Raw genomic sequence first — 20553 nt, forward strand, 5'->3', positions numbered from 1 at the left:
TCACTTTTGATGTGAAAGGGCCTTTACATTTGCCAAATATAGCTATAACTAGTTTTGTTATTAAAAACAATCAAGCAAGCCCAGCCCAGATGAGAAAAAGCAATGCAAAAGTAACTTAATAGATTACTTTCCATAAAATGTAACTAGGTAATGTAATTAGTTACTTGCATGCAATAATGTAACACATTACTTTTTAAAGTAACTTTTAAACACTGATAATGGATCCTTTTTGCCTGTGAAATATCGCTAATGTGAGCACACCATAAGGCAAATTACAACTGGATAATAGGACAACACTTGATTCTGCTTAAAACAATAGTCCATAAAACCTCACTTTTGTATGGTGATAAATGGCTTGAATTGAACAGATCCCAAGATCATCAGAGGAAATAGTTATAGTTAGGGAATAGTTAGTTAAATTCATAAATAAATTACTAGAAATATAAATAGATTAACTTTAGGGTTTACATTGAAATGGCAAATTATTTAAAACTAGCAATATTAGCAAAATAATAATTTGAGATTACACTGAGAACAGCGTGGCCTTTAAATTAAATTCAAACTAGATTTAAACAGCTCTGGCCATGTGATGATTTACATTATCCATGTAAAATACGGTAGAACAACCACATTTGACTGGTGGGATTATTAACTCTAGCCTGTTTTATCACTACCTGATTTCATTCACAGATGCATTTCAGATCCGTATCTCCCCCTTCATTTACAGTGGCTGTCACTTAATAGTGTGTGAAATCAGAGATCTGATAGCCAATATATCTCCTTACACTTTCCCTTATATGATGATGAACTGCCTAAATCGCGACTGCGTTCAGTGTGTAAGAATAATATTGTTCAGCTCAAAACACATTTGTCATGCACTCTGAGATCTATAAATGTTTAGTTGGCCTTTACACACACATTTACACTCACACATTGGCAATGTCACATCTGCATTATCATTTAATATCAGTGTGACGTTTGGAAGAGGATCGCCCAACAGACAGGTGGTTCTGAGCATACAGTTGCACTCGAGGTCTGAGTGAATAAGCTGATATATTACAGTGGGCAATAAACAGCCTCAGAGAGTTTGTGTTGCTGTCATAGAGGAGTGTGATGGTGATCTGGAGGAAAAAGAAGAAAAAGAGGATTATTTGGGACTGTCAGTTTAAGGTTTCCCTCATTTTACACTCGAGCGCAGGTAAATGTTTTCGCTTTTTGAGCTTGTGGCATTTAAACATAATTGAACACTTTAAAGCAAGAGCAGACATGTGTGCCGAGGGAAAGCAAAACTGTTTGGCATATGATGAGAAGAAAGTAAATCACACAATTTTAGGAATGGATTCATCAGATGTTTTCTTATAAGTGATTAAATGCGATGAACTGTTTGATCCATTGAAACAAAAACAAAAAAACAGTGTTTAACATAAGCTAAAAGACAAACTCTGAGATGCAGGCAAATGATATGAACATGTGCTAAGCTTTACAGAGCTCCCTTTAACTAGTTTCACAAAGCCAAACTTGTGACAAAATTTGGAAAATCATTTGTTTGGAAAATCATTTTGTTTTGATGTGCTGTTTAAGGAGTCTTTCTGGAATACCTGATAGGGTCAAAGTTTGGCTTTTTATAATGTTCTAGTTAGCCTCTGCTGCTATACTGTAACTACACCATTATGAAAAAGCATATTTTTTGTTGGTGTACTACTGGGGCTGTATGCGTCAGCCGAGCAACTACCATTGAGATGAATGGGAATGCTAACAAATTGCTGTGGTCATGTGATTTGAGGCTAAGCTGACTCTTTAACAAACCAGTGGCCAGTTGCATAAACTGACTAGTCTATTGTAACTTTGGAACTATGGGCCGAGAGGCCATGTATTCCTGAAATAAACTACTACTAGTCTTACTAAGTTAATCATCTATTTTTTTTTTTCTTAGAGGTGGGTCATAACTTTTGTTGCATAAAAAGGTCCAAATCCAAAAAGTAAGACTGATTAGCCCTAACTAATTGCTAGTTAATCAGACTAGTTCTTAAGACCCAGTCTTAACTTGGTGGCCCCTGGGGTGCGTTTCCCAAAGCCAACTATAGCAAGTCCCATTGAGTTGTGTTGGTAACGACGAAACTTGCGACCATAGTTGGCTTTGGGAAATGCACCCCAGGTTAGCTGGATTGATCTCAAATCAAGCTTTTTGACAGTGTGAAAGGTTTTATGTCACACAGAAGGAATAGACTTTACACTTCATTTTTTACCTTTCACAGACATTTCTTAGCTACAGCATATTTGCATTTTATTCAAGAACCCATTTTCTTGCATTTTCAGCGGTGTCACAATATTCAATTAAAGCCGACAGAAATAACAGCTCCCTGTGGTCGGAAGAGGTGTTTTAAGCTGAGATATTTTATGCAAAATGACTTTTTTTTTTCTTTTTTTTTAAGTAATACAGGTTTTTGAGTTTTGAGTTTGCAGAATTGTACAAGATTATTCTGATTATAAACATAGAAACTCCATATGTTCCTACTGTACAAGAATGAAAAATGTAGTCCATCACTTTGGACGGTAAAGATCAGATGTCAAAGGCTCCATAGATGTAGGCCGTCTTATATGCGGTACTTAGTCAACATGCTACTTGGCTTTCAGACACACAGCATTCATTCATATTTGATAGTGACTCAAGACAGCCTTGAAAGCCTGTGTTATTCACTCTTCAGCATCGTTTAGCCTAAGAAGGGAAGAGGACATCAGTCAATACACTTAAATGCTCACATGGTTAGTAAGGATTGGTCAATGTCTCCTCACTGGATTGCTTCTGAAAGGGTTCAATTGATCTTTTAAAGAGCACTCTTGATGATTATATTAAAACTGATATGTAAGCTTTAAGCACACTGCACTATCTTGGAAAATGAGCTTCAAGAGTACTCAAACAAAATCGAAAAAACCAAAAAAATCTATAAAACAGTGTATGTTTCTCTATACAGTCTTGTTCAGTCCTCTATTGAACCTCAGCAGTTTTTACATTAATCTGTTGTGACTGAGACACAATGGGGCTTGAATTGTCAATTCCAAGTCCATTGAATTGTTAACGTCAACATTATTATACCCTCGCTTAAGGTTTGTTAGTTCAACTGTCGAAGTTCATGCGCTGCATCATGCAACTGTTTGCCCTCGGAGACACTGGTTGGGGTGGAAAGGTCAAGTACATAGTAATCATAAATCAAAAACACTGATGTTTCCAAGGAAAGATAGCTCAAGTTACAGAGTAGGCTGTTTTGCTTGTCACTCAACTATATCCAAGCGCACATCACACAACCAAGTAAATGTAATTTAGTTGTCAATATTGAGCAAGTGATGCTATTACAAAGACATATAAATTACATTTTGATATGATTCAATGTATTGATATGATATATTTTAAATCATTCGATAACCATAAATTCATAAATTCACACAAATAAATACAAAGTTACCAGATAGATAAAATAACCACACTGAAAAAAATATTTGTTGAAATTAATCAATTTTTGTATCGCAAGTGGTTGCATTCAATTGATTTTATCTACATTTAAACAAATGCATTAAGTTGAACTTAATACATTTTAGTTCAACTTAATGCATTTTTTTAAATGTAGATAAAATCAATTGAATGCAACCACTTACGATAAAAAAATTGATTAATTTCAACGAATCATTAATTGAAGATGGGTTCGTTCATTCAGTCATATATGTGTGCAACATTTGGCATTTTCCCGCAAAAGTGAATGATATAGAGTGTGATGGCATAAAGTCGAAAGTATACTTTGGTATTCTAGAGATTGTGGATTATCGCAGATTCCCCCGTCTACTCTTCTCATGAGCTTCCTTTCCTGCTTGGCTTATCGTTCTTGCCTTGTTCATTCAATAGTATTGAATTGAGCACACATTGGTGTTCCTGCAAGTCACGCAGAGTGTGATGAAACAATAGGGGAGTGTCTCGACGTAATCCGAATGCAAGTTGTCACAGGAGATGCATTTAAAACGCATGTCAATACTAGGTAGAAGCCGTAATGCTTCTAGACTGACCACTTGTGATCTTGATACCAGGTGTTTGTCTTGCTCTTCATTTACCAATGGTTAAATAAGAAAAACACCTTTTAGAAGAGCATCACATGCCCAACTACAATGCTTTGAATGTTTGGAGGCCATCTGAACTCAGGGCAAGCATCACACGAAGGCCGGGCTGAAACATAACAGGCTGCAAAAAAAAAGGGTGTGTGTATTCTTGTCATCCATGGACTTCAAGGTTTCAAATGCCCACTGGCCTTTGTATTCTTCTCTAGCCTCAGCTGCTCGTGGGTCAAGGCTGCCGCTAGTGAGGAATGAGTGTTGTTCTCCGTGCATCTCCATTCTCATCCTAGCATAAACAGGCATGCATTTTGTGCCAGGTGGCTGGAGAAGCACCTCCGTACCACATTTCTGAGAGTCATTCAATACTAAAGCCATCAAGGTCTTAGCCTCCTGATGGATCACTCTCAACCGTGCATTGTGTACAGATTACTAGCAGTTAGAGAAGAAGGCATCCCACAGCTGCACTATACATCTAAATGTGTAACCTCTCAACCCCTCAACCGCCAACTATTTCAGAGTCACCACCCATCCTGGTCAAAATTAGCCCAAGCCACCCTCTTTCCAGACCACACAATCTCCCAACTTGCCTATCTGTCACCAGTTAATGTAACAATGAGCTCTAAGATTAGGTTACAACAATGGGGCCACATCCCTTGGGCCGTGGTCCAATCGCAATGCAGACATGTGAAGAAGAAGTCTGATGGCTTTAACCATGTTGCAATATGTGCACCAATCACTATCCAGAAATGCGTGAGAAGAGTAGGGCATCCCAACTATGGAACGTTAATTCTCACCGCAAGAGTGTTGCACAGTGGAGGAAGGGTGATAATGAGATGAGTGGGATCTTCTTACAAAACAAATATCTTTAAAGTCCGAAGAAAAACTTTAAACCGTTCATTACTTTAGCACAGTCCTGTTTCCAACACACCTGCCTGGAAGTGGCTAGAGATCCTGAAGACCTTGATTAGCTGGTTCAGGTGTGTTTAATTAGCGATAGAGCGTCTTGTCATAATTACCGTAATTTTGTGACGTTTCACTCGGAGCTGTTTACGTCCTTGGGCTGGGAATTATGCGCTTCTATCACAACATTATCAATGCCTAAATACATCACAGCGGTCAGGTGGTACAAGTAGGAGCTCTCAGAACATTCCCATCTTACAAGTTGTCATCACAAGCTCTATACGAGGATGTGAATGCTTTTTTTTCAAGCTGAAATCTCGTAATTACGATAATTGCGACATGGCGCAAACACACCTGATACTCTGCTAGAGCAAAACTTTAGCAGCTCTAACTTTCACGATCCAGGATGTTTTATATCACTGTACTTTCCTTTAAGTCTATTTGATTGCACTTTATGCAAACAAGACTGTAAAATGAATTGCTACTTTTTCTGACTACTTCTGTAACTGGGATTTTTGAGTCAACTGGGTGTCCAGTTGTCCAGGGTCCAGCTGCTCTAACATTCTGTGTCGGGTTTCGACCAGTGTAGCTTTAGTGCTTCCACCTATCAAGGAGAGCTTACAAAGGGATTGGGTCTTAACACACAGTCAGATGTCAAGCGGATTAGGAGGGCTCTGAGACCTTGGGTCTTCATCATAAAAAATGATCCCGTATGTCAAGACCAGGGAACCAGTTTAGCTCTCACAGTGGACTGCTCTCGCCTCACAAAGGAGCCTTAGAGATTGAAATGAATTGCCAAGCTCACCTCCATTTCATAAATTGAATCTTTGAACACTTTACCACGAAGCCGGTGCTGGAAATACCTTGCAGCGTCAAGGGACTGTAGAAGATTGAGTTGGACTCTGGCTGCTATAAAACAACTACAGCACCCGTACAGCGGAAAATCGATTTTTCAACATACGGACTTCAGGAATAACATTAAATTGGTCAGGAAACAACCAAGATAGATTGAATTTGACCTGTGCAGGATGACAAGGAAGGATGTGCACGAGGTTCTCTACATCTACAACAAGGATTAGGGACCTTATCTTTCAAATTCTCATGTAATTCTCATGTAACTCTCAAGAGCAAAAAATAGCCTTCTAGTTTGCCTGAGTGGAGAAGAGGCTATCTTATCAAGGGGTTCATTTAACACTGCTTCAATCCGACAACCAGACAACGTGCTTGGTGACAGAGTACGAACGTGTGCCTGTGGCTCGGCTTTAAGTGAAGTCCTCTGGGGTGTGAGCCGCCCCGTGAGTCGGGGTGAGAGGCTGTGAAGAGCGCGGACGCGTGCGCCGCCTTGTTCTCCAGCCGAGAGGGAGGTTTAGGGTGAAGGGAAGGTCAAGCAGCCCCTTCTTCATGCTGTCTGCAACTTAGACACATGCCGAAATAACTTCAAAGACAGACGCCCAGCATACACTAGATGAGGACAGGGGGACAAGTCTCACAGGCAGAAAAGATCAACACAGAGAGCCCTTCACTGGATCTTAGCATAAGAAGAGGCACCAGGCTCAGGCTATAAGAAAGGGTAGGTGAAAAACATTTATTTGGGAATGTGATTACTATTATTACTCTAAATCCCTGAAGATACTATATAGGAATTACTGAGACTTGTTCAATCTTAAACGTGTACGCTTTTGTCATTCTTGAGTCAATTCTTATTTTGTTTGTGATGTTACTTGCCCTGGGTTAATTTCTAAATGAATTAGTTTTGCTGATCAGAATAATTAAAGTCCAGTGCCAGTCACAGTGAAAGTTTTTAGTTTGTTGTTTTTAATTTGTTTTTCACATGTGGCTTTGTATTGCTCACTACTCACTGTAAGGATCTAATCTGCAGGCGTATATATTACTGGGCCATATGGCATGGGAAAGATCATTGGGTTGTAAATAGAGTTCATAAATACCGTCACTTCCTAATAAAACTCTGACTCCATAATCTACTTTCTCTGGCACTTGCAGAGATGTCTAGCATAAGAGCAAAAGCAAAGCCTGATCAAACACAAGTCAAGTCACCTTTATTTATACAGCGCTTTTTACAATACAGATTGTTTCAAAGCAGCTTTACAGTGATAACAGGAAAATTATGCATCAAAGTTTGTTTCTGCTGTACAGCAGATCTAGAAGAAAATAGTGTCACCTTAAGTTCAGTGGAAGGTTCAAGTGCAGAGTAGTAAGAGCAATTATAGATATAGATAGATAGATAGATAGATAGATGGATAGATAGATAGATAGACAGATAGATAGATAGATAGATAGATAGATAGATAGATAGATAGATAGATAGATAGATAGATAGATTCACGGCATATGCAGAGCGCTAAACCCATATGTTGTAAATAATAGGAAAGAGCTCCAGCAAGCAATCTATTGCACTAGTTAATCTCACTCTGCTGTCTACATACAGAAGGCATCTTCTCTCTGTTGCTATAGTAACAGTGACCACCACGGACACACGAACCAGGGTTATACTGTGATATTCATCCACTTTGCTTGAAATGTGAGTGGTCTATGGTAGATGCTGTGTAAAAGGGATGAGTTATTTAAAGCCCATCTAACATGGTCCTTTGAAGATGCTTTTATCCTCCACTTCATACTAGTATTTTAAAGTGGATCCAATCCTCATACGAAAAGCACAGATATCAAAGGTGTAGCATTTACATTGGCTCAGCGTGTAAGTCCATTTTCTCGGAAAGACAAATGTATCTATCATCCAAGCTGCTCTGCTTTAAGCTCTGACTGTTAAACACCCACTTCTCTATTCATGCCTTCCTCGTGTGTGAGTCAGAGAATGGGATTCGGTATAGTTGTTTGTTGGCACAAACACATTGATTTCCAAGGCACATTGTTATAGTTTCACAAACTGGTGTTTTGTCTAATGATGCCATTCGTAATGGATTGAATTGTAATGACATATTACTGTTATTATGAGAAATCAATTGACTAGAAAAAGCAGATATGAATTGTTGAGCAACTGCGGATATTTACATTCTTTGCTCTTATGTGAAACAAATACTGTGACTATCAAAGTTCCCATCTAGCAGTGATAGGATTACTCTGGAAAAACTAGGAAAAAGTACAGCTTGTATTTCTGGAGTACTTTATTTGGAGTGGAGGTGTGTTTCTTCATTGTAAATGGAAGTTTTACAGTAAGATGAGAACATGACATGGAAAATCCAGAATAACAACAAGAGCACAAATCAGGAGAAGCCGTTCTGAGAAATATAAAGGCCTGAAACCTTGAACTATGATTATATTCTAAATGGTATTACTGGATATGTGGAAATATATTCATATTTTCATATTTGGAAAATAGTGTTTTTTCAGACTAATGGAAAGGAAACATCCAAAATACACTCCTAAGTGTATCTTTTATAGCACTTTATTTATTTGTGTCTGTAGATTTCAATTGCAGTATCTTTAAAAGCCGTTTTCTCAAAATGGGTTTTTGAGTCAGAAATCTCCACTTCGGCAGCACTAACATTCACCGAACCTTACAGTTTTATTCCTATCTATATTCTCAAGGTTTTTACTGAGGGGTTTGTTCATATATAATTTGCCTGATTTTATTCCTAAAAAATGGTTAATTTTTTTTTCTTTCTGGCTGTGATAAAAATATACCCAAATCCCCTCTGTAAAAACCTGACTTTTAAGTAAAAAAAAAAAAAAATGAAAAAAAAAAAAAAAAAAAATATATATATATATATATATATATATATATATATATATATATATATATATCTCGCATTTTTAACCTAGCTTTATCTAATGTTCAGATTTTTTTCTAGAAATGTATGCAAATGTGTGCATATTTAATTAGATTATGCCTCATTTGCATATTTAAACATAACACTTCAGAAATCTTGCAATAGAATTTTTGTTTGCAATTCTTAATGTAATCAATCAACTGGGGAAGAATGGTGATGTCTATATAGTTATTATTATATATTTTTTTTTTACCCTATTCACCTGAGCTGGATGTCTCTTGCATTAATAATCAGAAGAAACTTTTCCACTGTAAAGAACCTTTTGTGCAATGAAAAGGTTCAATGAATGTTAAAGGTTTCTTCATGGAACCATAGATGCCAATAAATAACCTATATTTTTAAGCGTGTAGAATCTTTCCATTGCACAGAAAGTTCTTCATAGTGGTGTAAAGAAAAAAAAAAGTTCTTTAGATTATTACAATGTTCTTCACACCAAAAAAATCATTCTATGGCATCGCTGCAAAAAAATCCTTTATTTCTAAAAGTGCAAGATCACACGCTAAAACAGAGACAGCATGTGAAATCATCCTAATAATTGTACTACCATTTTCAGCACAAACATCATAATGAGGCCACAGCAGGACAGACGTACAAATGTGTGCTTAAACCCAGAAGATGAATGGCTGCAATCATGCCATTATCTCAATATAAACACAAGGCGAGCAACCAAAACAAATGAGCTTTGAGTGCTTTCCTATTCATCTGTTCCTCACAGACCATCAGGATAAGCCCTCAGGAGCCCGATAAACCCGTCTACCATTCTGCTTTCAATAGTAGTGAGACAGTCGCCACATGTCTGCCTTTACGTACGCCCTCATTTATAGTAATATATTAGTACGGCGGCGAGTGAGTGTGTGCGAATACAGTGGGTGCGTGCGTGTGTCTCCCATCACAGTAGTGAGGACATGTAGATGCCTGTTTTCAAATGCTCCACAGGCCTGATATTGTTGAGATAATCTGCTGAAAACCGATCCTCTCCACACTATCGCCTGCAGAGGAACGTGTGGGCACATCAGCCCCCAACATCAGGAGTCTCGTCTGTCGCTACAGCAACAGCTAAAAAGCCTTGCATTACCGCCACGGCATTCGCAAGAGTTTCTGCCAGAATGCCTTTCTGATAAACTGTAAACAAGCCGGGAAAATGCTCACAATCTCCTCTCTATCAGTGTGCAGAAGAATGTTTACATGCATGGACGGCATGAAACAACAAGACTTGTCATGCGTCCGTGAAACTTACAATACCAAAAAGAGGCTGAGGGTTTGAAAAACAAAAACGATTAACATGTGATGTCTACAGTGTACATCTTTGAATCACTCAAGCGTGATGTGTTGTACTTTGAGCTGTGTGAGATGAAGGGGAGCCTGTCTCTTTAAGAGCCAGTCCTTAGGCTTGTTGAGTGGGGAGGTGGAACCTTGTCTGCTTCTAAACAAGCATTTCTATCAACAAAACGTGTCTCAGTGGCGGGCTGATCGCGTAGGCTGTGCATGATTTTCTTTTACATGACTTCCTCAAGGTGTATGTGTGCATGCGAGTCCCGTTTCATCAGCACCTGAGGCTTGCAACACTCGGCTGGAGGGCCACCAACAGCTCAGGTGTGTGACGGCTATTTGCCAGTAAGTGTGTTTCTCTTTTTCTTTTTATCATTAAATATATTTGACTTGTTATGCAGCATGTAAAATGAAAGATCTGGGTTATGCAGTACCTTTTGAACTTTTTAAAAATGAATATCCTTGTGTTGTAATTAAGGAGGTGTTTCTGTAAAAGGCTATACCAGACTTCAGGAGCTCAGGCACTTAAAGTTGTGAATTATAACCAGACTGTTTACACAGGGGCAAGGGAGTGTTTGTGTTCACACATCATTCGAGATGGAAACGGTGTAGGAATAGGCTGTTATTCTGAGGTTGATGCTGGTTAAAGGAAGGAACCACGTGCCTATTAAGTTTCCATAGCTGCTTCCTAGTAAATAATGAGTTTTAAATTACATTTGCTCAGATTACTTTGAGATTCACATAAAAAAGAGAGAGATTTTTGTGTGTATTTTGTATGTGAGTGTATTTTGTGCTCTAGGGTATATCCAAGTAACCTGGAAAAAACAAGTCTGCCACTAATTCTTTATTGCTTACAACTTTTCTCAAAGAAGTGTGCTTTATAGGCACAAAATCTAGAAGGGCATATATACACATCTAAAATGTGCTTTATTAATGTACAGTATCTGAGACCCTCAAATTTCTAAGTAGCTTTCACTCTTTAAAATAGCGGATGCCATAGAAAAAACATTTTTGAGCAGTTCTTATAGAGTAATGAACATTTTAATAAGCTAAAAAAGCCTTTTCCACTAAAATAACCTGTTGTGTAATGCAGTTCGCATGGATGTTAAAGTTTCTTCATTGAACCACAGATGGCACATAGAAAGAAGCTTTATTTTTAATAGCGTTGCCATAGTTTCACTCCAGGTAAATGTGTGTGCGTTCCTCGGAGGAAAAGACCTGTTGGATACACACAACTTGATTTCACCAAGTGCAACTTGTTTCTGGATCAACATCTTTGTTGATCCTGGAACAACATTACAATCAGCCAATCAGATTTGAGGGACGAGTTTTCAGTTTATGTCAGGTTTAGTCTTATTACCAGGGTTAGGTGCTTCTACATCAGTGCTATTCACCTGTCATTTCTCAATGTTATGGGTAGGGATAGGGTTAGGACTACATTTTCAGACCAGAATGTTGCTCCAGGATCAACAAAATATGTTGACGGAACGCGTCTAACTCGGCAAAATCAGGACGATATACTTGACTAAATTATGACTTGAGCCACAATATAAAGTGCTGTTAAATTCACACCTGTGAGCGCACATCCTATATTAAACTAATTGAATATGTTGCTTGCTTGGCAGCAGTGAACAGCCTACGGTTGAAGTACTTGGAGGAAGAATTGTTCATTCTGATTATTATCGATAATAAATTTAAAGGAATAGTTGACTCAAAATAAATCTCTGCAATTATCTACTTAGCCCATGTCATGTCAAATGTGTATGCCGTTATTATTTCCATCAAACACTCATGGATATTCTCATAATAGATATTCTCAATTTTCATAATGGATATTTTCAAATACTCTCTCATATTTCTATTCAGCAAACATTTATTGTGACCATGTCTGACAACAGACCAAACTGTAGACCGGATCAGACCCTCCCTGCAGGTCTCAAGTCTCATTCTCCATATATTCCCAATAGCATGCCATTTACTTTAAATTTTATGTTGTGTTAGGTTACAACACACATGAGAAATATTAGGAGCAATGATGTCAAATCTGGCCGGTTTTGAAGTCTAAAATGTAAAAGCTTTGTTGGGGTGGAAGTGAATAATGATGAGTTAAATGTCGGTCTGTTCCTCAAACAAATCTGCCATTTGACCTCAGAAGACTTGGAATATTACATACAAGTTATATGGACTACTTTTTTGATACTTGTATTGTCTATTATTGCTGTTACTGTTTATGGAATTTTGGAGTGTGAAAAAGTGGCACTAAAAGATTCTTAAAAAAAAACAAAACAATTTCATCTAAGAAAGAAAGTCATGAGGTTGAGTAAATAATGGAATTTTTTTTTTTTTTTTTTTTTTTTTTTAAAGCAGTTTTGCATTGTGCACCATGTTAAAGAACATCACTTAATTTAATCACAGTGACTCAAGGCCACACGTGGCTTATTGCTATAATTAACATCAATCAGAAAGTGAAAACACCTTCTTATCAGAGGAACACACTGGTCACACCTCGGTTGTTGTCTGATGCCTTTGTTTATTAGTGGGTGTTGTATTGTGATTGCTCATACTTATTATTTAGTAGATGTCATTTTAGTAGATGTTTCTGTTAATAACAAATGCTGTCAAAATGTTAATAAGAGCTTTGCCATAAAAAGCATATCAAATATTCCTCAAAATTGAATATTATGCAAACATGCAATAATTAAATATGCTAAATAATACAAATGCACTTTATGCATTTAACCTCACTTTATTTACCAGTGTCATTGCTGTTAACTTCAAATACCCTTCAAACTTCAAATATAAAATCACATCCTAGTATAATTTGTATTACTGAAATTCAAATGTTGAACATGTTTCTCCAAAGATGTTCTTATTATGAAGATTCTTCACATCACATTCAGTGTGAAAGGGCCTTCAGTTGTAGGCTACATCTAAATCTATATCATTTATAATTAATTGCTCTGGATGATTCATTCCATTTTGATCATTTGTGAAAGATGGACCTTAAAATTGATGACAATATCCCTCTAGGATAATGGGCAATGTGTCAAATGGCACAAAAGGCTTCTGACTGTATTTTACACATCTGATGTGACACATATTAATTAAACACGGCTGGAAATAGCAGCTTCCACCTTCACAGAGTGAGGTGCTCAGGAAATAAAGTCATGTTCAAATATAGCTTGCTTTCACAGCCAGGTGTCTGCACATGAGACCGGCAGAAAGCGAGAGCGATAATTGACATGGAATCCCCAGCATCAAGGACTATAGATGGAGGCTTCCTATTGTGCCATGCTGGAGAGCCTCCGATCATGGACACGGACCTATTCTCAGCTTTCACAATCAAAGCATTTCCCAAATTCATTCCCATTAGCGCTCCATTAATCTACAATGGGAAACAACAAAAACTGTGCAGAGAGACGGCAGAAGCCACCAGTTGCACATCTACCGATGGAGAAAACTCTTGGCTTTCTAAGACCACTTACACTTAAAGCGTAACTTCACTGATTTATAACCCACTTTCTATGGTTATGATGTTGGTAGGATTTGTTAATTAACAATGTTTGCTCGTTCTCCGTGATATCTGGACCGAGACTTTTGACAGCTCCAGGGCTTTCGTCAAAGCTACGTATTATACTCCCGCATTTTTTGTATCTCCACCCACGAACAGTTGGATCGACAGAGGGTTATTAGCAGAACAGTTATTGTAAGAGTAGGGGTAACACTAGTTAAGCCTCCAATTCTCACTATTAACTAGTTTATTAGCATGCATATTACTAGGATATTGGCTTTTTATTAGTCCTGCCTTATTCTGCATGATCATATTCTTCATCCCTAATCCTACTCAATACCTAAACTTAACAACTACCTAACTAACTATTAATAAGCAGTAATTAGGAGTTTATTGGAGCAAAAGTCGTAGTTAATAGTGAGAATTGGACCTTAATCTAAAATGTGACCAGAGGAGGTTTATCAGTGAAAATTGTATTGTACTATGTCTACCTTTAAACAGCATTATGGTAAAAACAGTTTTCTTACCTGTGCCTGTATGTGACGGTGTTTTGCATCAGGGGTTGGGAGGAACTGACAGAACGTTTGGCCTAAAACACAGCATTCGTGGTCATCGAGTTTGAAATGTACAAACACAGGGCATTTTCGAACGCATTCTTTCCCTTTAACCAAAATTAACCATGACTTTACTTCAAATAAAAACAAAAACATGGTTAAACCATGGTAACCACAAATGAATCAAGCTCTGATAAAAATCATTCTGTGGTGAAGTAAATACAGAAAAAATAAATGTACTTTCTGCGTCGAGTAAGTAAGTTTAGGCAAGAATTTAAATAATTCTATATTAGCACTCAATTCAAACTTGTAGAAATTAAAGCTTGAACTTCTAAGTATTTTTACTTGGAATTGTTTTTTTTTACAATGATTCTTTGAGTAAGTTATAAACCACAGTTATATATTATAAAGTTATAAAATCAACTTTCTGATACTGGTGTTCCCATCATGCACTGGGCCGTGAATAACTAATAGGGTTGCATGTTTCACTGTTTTCCAGTTGTATTTACACTGTTTTATCATTGCTTTTGATGTTAGGTTTATTAACTTGTTTTTTTTTAACCGTATGGAATTAATTTTCTACTCAAAATGACCAACTCAAAAACTGTCCACTGATTGTTACCATTATTGTGTGTTGTGTACCAAGTATTGAGTTATACAAAGAACAAAGAGTGAGTAAAATGTACTTGAAACTGACTATTGCATTTTTAAAGTAAACTTAAAGTAAACTTACTAGAAATTACTCAATAAACTCTAACTGGTCAAGCTAAATTTACTTATTCTCTTTGTTTGTTCATTTTAAACAACTTAGTTAAGTAGATTTGACTTAATTCCATGCATGTGAAATTTAGTGCAAAGGCATGCAAAAGAAAAAATATGTAAATTTTACTTATTGTTTTTTTCAGTGTGGTTTTGCTAAAGTTCAACCATGGTATTTGTAGTAAAACTGTGGTTATACAAATGGTTATCAGTCCACCCAAAAAACAACGTTTAATCTTTGAATTCTTGGTCTCGGGAACAATACAAGTCGCCATTATGACTAAAAGTTTGCTCAGAAGTATTTCCTACTAAAGTATTTGACTCTGGTCAAGTGTATCCATAGCAGCCTGGTGGGAGTGGCCTTGGATGACAACATGTCCAGTGCATTATGGGTGTTTAGATAACCCTTTAATATTCAATAATGCAATGAAACCACCAGAACATTATCCATTACATGCTTGTTAATGTTAAACAGCGCTGCTTAAGGAGGTGTGAAACATAATGCAGGCCCACATAGACACAAGAGCAACAAACAGACACAACATAGCAGCTTAGTTGTGAACACAAATAGACAAAGGAGTGGTGCAGTATTGTTATAAATGTCCACCATAAAAGATTCACAACGTGGTTTTAATAATTAAGCATTAGGATGAATAATTAAGCGTGTCTGTTGGCTGGTCCATGGTCAGGTGTTGATCAGTCTGGTGTTTGGAGAGTGAAAGCGCTCTGAGCTCTTCTGTTGGGCCTCATGTCTGAGGTTATGGGTGTTATAGTTGGCCAACACCCAAGCATCCCTAGTTTTAATGCTTTATCTCCTTCTACTTATATTTAGTAGCTATATATTCATAATACATGAACGCTTGTCATTGAATTAATGCATGCTTATTTCATTCATGTTAATGTGTTGATTCTCACCGTTTCAGATTGTCCTGCACCATGAAACTCACTGTAGTTCTCCTCCTCTCCGCTTGCTGTGTGCTGTTTAAACACAACTGTGAAGCTCAAGGTAAATCTGTTTATTCCACCACCAAAATACATTACATACACTGTAAAAATGTCATTTCACTGTCTATTCTTGATTGCTGCACATTGACAGTTATTTTTACAGTAATACAAATAATGACAGCTTTTCCTCACTAACAAAATAAGTATTATTTTATAACTGTTAAAACGGCTGTGAGAATTAATGTCATTAAATAACATCAAAGTTCCCAATTAAAACAACATCAACAATACTATAGGCTAAATCATTTATTAATACTACACATGCACTGCACAAGCATACATTGTTCACTGACATTTCAGCCATTTTTAGATTTTTGTCAATGCATAGTAAACAATTTGTTAATTTTTTTTTATTAAATTTGAGTGAATGTGTATTGAAAGTTTCCTTTTGAGTTCAGCATGTATGCTCACTAGATATTGATATCGACAATGTAGCACAATCTGCTTGTTTGCCAAGTTAAATCAATTTTTAAATTTTTAAATCAATTAAGTCAATTTTTTAAATGAAGTGTGTTTCGCAATACACAATGTTTCAAATCAGCTTTACAGAAAATCCTGATGTTAATGTTTAAAATATCTTAATAGTCTTTATATTCTTGCCTTATTTGCATTGCATTTAGCAGACTAGAGCTGTACGATAATATACTTAACTGTTCGATTGTGTATATCATTGCAAAATGTAGAGATTTGGTCTATAATATTTATTGCTTTACATCTGTATTGTGTGTATATGCATATAAAGTTGGATGTTGTTCTTATATATCCAACTTTATGTACAGTATTTAGCTGGGTGATAAGTTATATGCAATGATAAAATCAATTAAGCAGTTGAGATTTGTTGTATTTACAATATTTTATAGTGTAATTATAAGGTAATTATATACATAAACTATATATAATATATAATACTTTAAAATATCCATTTAGTATGTACAACAATGAAACTAGTTATATGACACTGGCAAAATATATGACCAATGATAAGTTAAGACCAAAGCACACATCCAACATGAGCAATTACAAAAGATAATGTCGGAGCAAGTTAATTTGCCAAATGCACATAAAGAATTGTCCATATAGGCTGTTCATTTCCTCAGTCAGTTCCTGCAAACGGTGAAACATGCAACAGGATCCTGGCGAGTAGATTACATAAAACTCAGTGTCCGAGGCCTTTGATGGTTCCTTTGTGGCCCGACCCGTCTCATGAGTATTCAGCTGTGAAATTCCTGTCTGGTTAGAGAATGTGACAAATCTGTGTCTCAGTTGTTGGGCGCAAGAGTTTGTGTCTTATGCACGTGTTGGGGGCAAAGGGCAATGCCCACAGTCCTTCCAGAGGAAATGTCACTTGTGCCCATTGGCCTGCAGTTGAAGATTGGGGGGAAATCTGATCTGTGCATGTCTGTGAAGACGAATTATAGAGCGGGCCAGTGGGGCCAATGGGACCCCGAGGCCTGTGACTGTCAGGGGCTTTCAGCTGAGAGGCTCAAACCTGGAAACAAGCCACTGCAATGCAAAACTGATACAGGCCGACCGACGTCGCTTGAATGTGTGCCAGTGACTATTGCCACGACGTGAAATAAGAAATGGGAAATCATATCAGTTCCTGGCCCATGCTCAACAATATCAGTCGTGCCTGCTGAACATTTTATAGCAGCTTTGATGTTTTACATTATGGTACATTGGTATTATTAAAGGAATAGTTATTGGTATTATTACAGGGTTATTATTACCATGAATTTAAAAACAAATTGTGTTAATTGATATACAGCTGATATAACATAAAATATAAATATTACATGAAATAAAAACTGATAACTGACAATGAACAACAACTAATAACAAATAATGACTAAAGCACACAACAAAATGACTTAACATGAAAATATTAAGAATAAAACCTTTATTCAGAAGGTCCAAGGCACTTAACCAAATGTTAAAAGGCCTGTATTATTGTTTTGGCTGGTCACAGGATATATACAGTTGTGGTCAGGATTAATGGCACCCCTGGTAAAAATGGCTGTAAAAAATAAATCTGCATAGTTTATCCTTTTGATCTTTCATTCAAAAAATGTGCAAAAATCTAACCTTTCATTGAAGTAAAAGAATTGAAAGTGGGGGGGAAATCACATTAATGTTTAACAATAAATGTTCTGCTCCAAAACACGTTGGCCACAAATATTGGCACCCTTTTATTAAATACTTTTTGCAATCTCCTTTCGCTAAGATAACAGCTCTGAGTTTTGTCGCCTGATGAGTTTGGAGAACACCTGACGAGAGATCAGAGACCATTCCTCCATACAGAATCTCTCGGTAACACATTTTTGTGTTGATTTTGATGTTTGTTTTGGATCGTTGTCCTGATGGAAGATCCAACCATGGCCCATTATAAGATTTCTAGCAGAAGGTGTCAGGTTTAGATTTTTTATCTGTTGATATTTGATAGAATCCATGATGCCATGTATCTGAACAAGAAGTCCAGGACCTCCAGCAGAAAAATATGCCCACAACATTAAAGATCCAACGGTATATTAAATTGTACACATGGGGTACTTTTTATCCTTGTGTTCACCAAACCCATCTAGTGTGTTTGCTGCCAAAAAGCTCTTTTTTAGTTTCATCTGACCACAGATCCCTGTGCCGTCTGAAGATCCAGTCGTGTCTGACCACTGAATATGCTGGAGTTTGTTTTTGGAGCGAGGAGGATTTTTCTTGAAACCTTCCCAAACAACATGTGGGGATGTAGGGGTTTGATTTTTTTTTAATAGGCTTTCTGACCCCAAGACTCAAGTAATCTCTGCAATTCTCCATCTGTGATTATTGAAGAGTCTTTGGCCACTCAAACTTTCCTCCTCGCCGTGCATTAAGACAATATAGACACACGTCCTCTTCCTGGCAGATTCGTAACATCTTTAGTTGATTATAACTTCTTAATTATTGCCCTGATCGTCAAAATGGGGATTTTCAATTCTTTAGCTATTGTCTTACAGCCACTCTCTATTTTGTAATGCTCAACAATCTTTTGCTGCGCATCAGAACTATATTCTTTGGTTTTCCTCATTGTGATGGATGAGCAAGGGAATTTGGCCTTTGTGTTTCCTCATATATAAACTCCTGTCAAACAAGAAGTCATGGCTGGACAATTTCATGTTCCTAGTCACCCTGGTGTGCTAAAAAAGGTAAATATTAATGGGAATATACTTCAGAGATATTTTACTCGTACAAAATTCTAGGGGTGCCAATAATTGTGGCCTTGGAGAAAAACATTTATTTCATAATGTGATTTTCCCCTGCACTTTCAATTCTTTTACTTCAATGAATGGCTAGATTTTTGCTAATTCTTTGAATGAAAGATCAAAAGGATAAACAATGCAGATTTATTTTTTACAGCCATTTTTGATATTTACCAGGGGTGCCATTAATCCTGACCACAACTGTATATATACAACTTATCTTATTATAAATAAGTAAAAAATTTGTATTTGTTTTGTATTTCACAATTGGAGGCTTCTGGAAAACTCACACATACACTTGGATCACTTTGAATAATCTTTGAATAATCCCCAGTTGGAAAAAAAAAACTATAATAGTATATAAATAATTCACTGACCCAAAAATATGAATTCTATCATCCTTTACTTACCCTCATGTCATTTCCAAACCTGTATGACTTTCTTTTGTGACAACACTAACTTTCCAAAAACATCAACACTAGACTTCGAGGAAGAAAAAAAGAAGCTTTTTTCAAAATATATTCTTTTTGCTTCACAAAAGAGAAAAAGTCTTACAGATTTGGAATGACATGAAGGTGAAAAAACAAGATGACAGCATTTTCTCACTATTTTCTATTCTAAACTATTCCTTTTAAATGCATAGCGGAAAATTCACTGAGAATGACTAGAGCCCAGCATTTATTATTTCATTAAAATCAGATCCATTAAAACCAGACATGATTACTGGATTAAACATGATTACTGGACATTACATCACACAACAAAAGCGTGCCTGTGGCAACATTTCTGCAAAATTATATTACGGTGCTCAGATTAATGCTCTAAATAACATACCACATGCACTAAGCCTACCATTAACCGAACTGTTAACAAAAGCAAATGTGAGATAAAAACGCATTTTCTGAAGCAGCCGTGACATTGTAGCTGCTTCTTCCAGTATTTGAGCTCTTTCGTGACTCGTGTCTGACAGAACTCATATTCAGGCGCGCCGCATCGCAAGTGTACCAGGTGAAATAATACATCAATAAATAATACATCTAATACATCAGAAAAGCCAAACATATGGAGCTGAATATGTGATGCAAAACTTCAAAAGGTACTAGTTTGTGTTAGGGTTAGGTCATATTATAGTATTTTTGCAAGGAAATTCAAGAAAATAAGTCTTTATTAATCGATATGCCCTGCAATCAGTTCAAGATGTTTATCAAGTTGTTTTGTGTTTTACTGCCAGTAGTGTTAGTGAGTTTTTTATTACTGTAGCTGGAAACTGCAGTGAATTGCATGTCCCTGTATAGGTACGTTTTTGCAAGTTTTGCAAAAGGTAGAGGTAGAGGCATGTTTTTCCAATGAGCCTGTGTTGAATAACACTGGTGCTCCAGAGGCTCTCTAATAATCCATCCTCGCTTGTCTGTCCTGGCAAA

At 36.8% G+C, this 20553-nt stretch overlaps 1 protein-coding gene across 3 annotated transcripts in view; it reads left to right on the plus strand.

Annotated features, from left to right (window-relative positions):
• The first annotated feature begins 1076 nt into the window (after positions 1–1076).
• The window catches only part of dlk2 (delta-like 2 homolog), a 38166-nt gene continuing 18689 nt past the window's right edge, over positions 1077–20553 (plus strand). Inside the window, exons 1-2 of one of the 3 annotated variants that reach the window (XM_079855855.1) lie at positions 1077–1198; positions 15821–15903. In XM_079855855.1, the coding sequence (XP_079711981.1) occupies positions 15834–15903 (70 nt within the window). In that variant the 5' untranslated portion in view covers positions 1077–1198; positions 15821–15833. Of the gene's footprint in view, positions 1199–10195; positions 10419–15820; positions 15904–20553 lie in introns of those variants that run through there. The other 2 variants (XM_079855853.1, XM_079855854.1) reach the window with 2 other exon arrangements.

This window comes from Squalius cephalus (genome assembly GCF_949319135.1).
Source record: "Squalius cephalus genome assembly, chromosome: 21".
NCBI lineage: Eukaryota > Metazoa > Chordata > Actinopteri > Cypriniformes > Leuciscidae > Squalius > Squalius cephalus.